The sequence below is a fragment of the Nuphar pumila genome, chromosome 3, assembly GCF_984573655.1.
Source record: "Nuphar pumila chromosome 3, dmNupPumi1.hap1.1, whole genome shotgun sequence".
Lineage (NCBI taxonomy): Eukaryota > Viridiplantae > Streptophyta > Magnoliopsida > Nymphaeales > Nymphaeaceae > Nuphar > Nuphar pumila.
In genome coordinates, this window is record NC_143251.1 from 2,040,538 (window position 1) to 2,043,016 (window position 2,479).

The following is a 2,479-nucleotide window of genomic DNA, read 5'->3' on the forward strand; positions in this document are numbered from 1 at the left end:
GGAGCGTTTCTTCCCTTCCTTTTTTTTCTTTTCTCTCGCCCTCTCTTTCCTTTGGGCTTCTATTTTTCAATTATGCGTCATTCATTGATGGTGTCCGTTTTGATGATGGTCAACCTTGTAGAGTGACATCCGGGGCTTCTTTATGTCCAATAAAACGTATTCATTGTCTCTCTTCTCCCTCTCCTCTCATTAAATATATACACAAAAGAAGAATCAGTAATAATACTCTCTCTCTCTCCTTTGCTTTCTCCATCTCTCCCTTCAACGCTCATCATTCTTCTCCTCCTCCTCCTCCTCCTCCTCCCCCTCCCCCCTCCCCTTCTTCCTCATCTTCCTCTTCCACTTTTGCCTGTCTTGTGAAAAAAATGGTTTTCGAAGATGGGTGCAACACCAATCTCATGCTTTCCTTGGGGAACAGCTCTCAAGGAAAGACTACGGCCAAATCGTTAAAGATTAAACCGAATAAACCCTCCGGCGCAAGATCTGATCGGTTGTTTCCTCCCACCAATCTCGAACCAGATCTCTCTTTGTGTCTCCTAAACACTCCTCCTTCACGAGGTATATATATATTTATATGTGCTTTTCTTTGATATATTTTTGAATTGGATATATATATTAAAAAAGGGTTGTTAAACTTTTAGATGAGGGAACGACCGAACCACAAAAGAAGCTCGATGACAGTATGATTTATCATGAAGAGAAAGAGAACAACCTTCTATCGTCTCCTCACAGTGCCCCATCTTGCATAAAGAGAGAAAGGGAATCCGTTAGCGAAGATTTGGAAACTGAGAGAGTGTCCTCGAGGGTAAGTGATGAAGATGAAGAAGGTAATGGAAGGAAAAAGCTGAGGCTAACCAAGGAACAATCTGCCCTCTTGGAGGATAGCTTCAAAGAGCATAGCACTCTCAATCCGGTAAGACCACTATCTCTTTTTCCTTTAAAAATTTAAGGCTGTTTGTGGTTTTTATTCTTCATGGGGTTTCTTTATATATATATATATATATATATATATATATATATATATATATATATATATATATATATATATATATATATATATATATATATATATATATATTGAATCATATCTTATCATCTACTATTGTTTTCAGAAGCAAAAGCAAGCCTTAGCCAAGCAATTGAATCTGCGTCCTAGGCAGGTTGAAGTCTGGTTCCAAAATAGGAGGGCAAGGTACAAATTAACTTGAGAACCTTTTTGTTCATATATAGTATCAATGAATTTTATCATTAAAAAGTATGGAGATGTAATCTCATGCCCTCTCTTTTCTTTATTGTAGGACTAAGTTGAAGCAGACCGAAGTTGATTGCGATTTCTTGAAGAGGTGCTGCGAGACTCTCACAGACGAGAACCGAAGGTTGCAGAAGGAGCTGCAGGAACTCAAGGCTCTAAAATTCGCCTCCCCACTATGCATGCAACTGCCTGCTGCAACCCTGACCATGTGTCCCTCATGCGAGAGAATTGTCACCAAAGACACCAACAAGAACAGTTTCACAATGACCACAAAGACCCCCTTTTACAACCCCTTCACCCATTCTTCGGCTGCTTGTTAGGGAGTTTTAAAACTGATTAGGGGGAAGGGGCTGGAGGAGGACTCTTTCTTGGTAGTGGTCTCTCTCTCTCTCTCCATTTCCTGATTGCACTAGATTAGATAGCCCCCATTTGTAAATTCCCACTTTCTCCGGAGTTGTTATTAAAATATGATCAAAGGTGTAGAATTTGTTTAGATTTTACTGATGAGATATGTGTATATCATTAGCAACAGTGCGACACTCTTCTTGTTACGTTAACTTTTATGCAATATAATATTCTTGTATGTCAAACCATGTTTATCTTTTCTTGCTCTCCATTCATATCTTCTTTGACGGTTTTCGAATGGAGAGAGAGAGAGAGAGAGAGAGAGAGAGAGAGAGAGAGAATAATGACGGGTTTCAAAAAGTAGCGAAACATGGTAGTGGGGGTGGTCCCACTGTGTCTCCTGCCTCCTGCATTTCACATGGTGATGAGCAGGGAATAATGATGATGATTGATTGATTTTTTTGGTTGGGGGCTATTATGATTACATGATGGATCGACCGATGGCCCTCTCACGTGTTGTTTCTGTCCCTTGCTTCATGCTGAAGACAGGCAGACTAGTCCAGAGGCGTGTGGGACAAGAAAGTATTGGAATCTTTACACCCTTCTGATTTTCAAAGCAAGGTTTGGCAACTACTTGGACTAATGATAAACATAATCCAATGGTTTTGTTGGTCATGATTAAGATATTTAGCTAAAGTACAACATAAGAAATTGATCTAAGATTTGGTGGCCAAGGGGTGAACAGTGAGAGGGTAGGGAGTCACTGTAGCAAAAGGGATGGAAGGAAAAGAAATATTTGAGAACGAGCGTGGAAGAGGGAGTGGTGCCTGCCTTTCCCGTAGCCAGTGGGGTCAAGCCCACGTGATATGGCTGTTGATTGTG

General features: G+C 40.5%; 1 protein-coding gene across 1 annotated transcript; it reads left to right on the top strand.

Annotated features, from left to right (window-relative positions):
- The first annotated feature begins 352 nt into the window (after window positions 1-352).
- Window positions 353-1,842, top strand: LOC149841606 (homeobox-leucine zipper protein HAT22-like). The gene is made up of 4 exons (XM_090001091.1): window positions 353-558; window positions 642-913; window positions 1,113-1,192; window positions 1,299-1,842. The coding sequence occupies exons 1-4, from the start codon at window positions 366-368 to the stop codon at window positions 1,570-1,572; spliced, it is 819 nt and encodes a 272-aa protein (XP_089857217.1). The 5' UTR covers window positions 353-365; the 3' UTR covers window positions 1,573-1,842.
- Window positions 1,843-2,479: the final 637 nt, after the last annotated feature.

Bases quoted from the DNA above. Each gene is read 5' to 3' on its own strand.
- LOC149841606 (XM_090001091.1), top strand. From the start codon at position 366: ATGGTTTTCGAAGATGGGTGCAACACCAATCTCATGCTTTCCTTGGGG. The intron at 914-1,112 runs GTAAGACCACTA...TATTGTTTTCAG, and splicing joins AGCATAGCACTCTCAATCCG to AAGCAAAAGCAAGCCTTAGC. The intron at 1,193-1,298 runs GTACAAATTAAC...TCTTTATTGTAG, and splicing joins TTCCAAAATAGGAGGGCAAG to GACTAAGTTGAAGCAGACCG.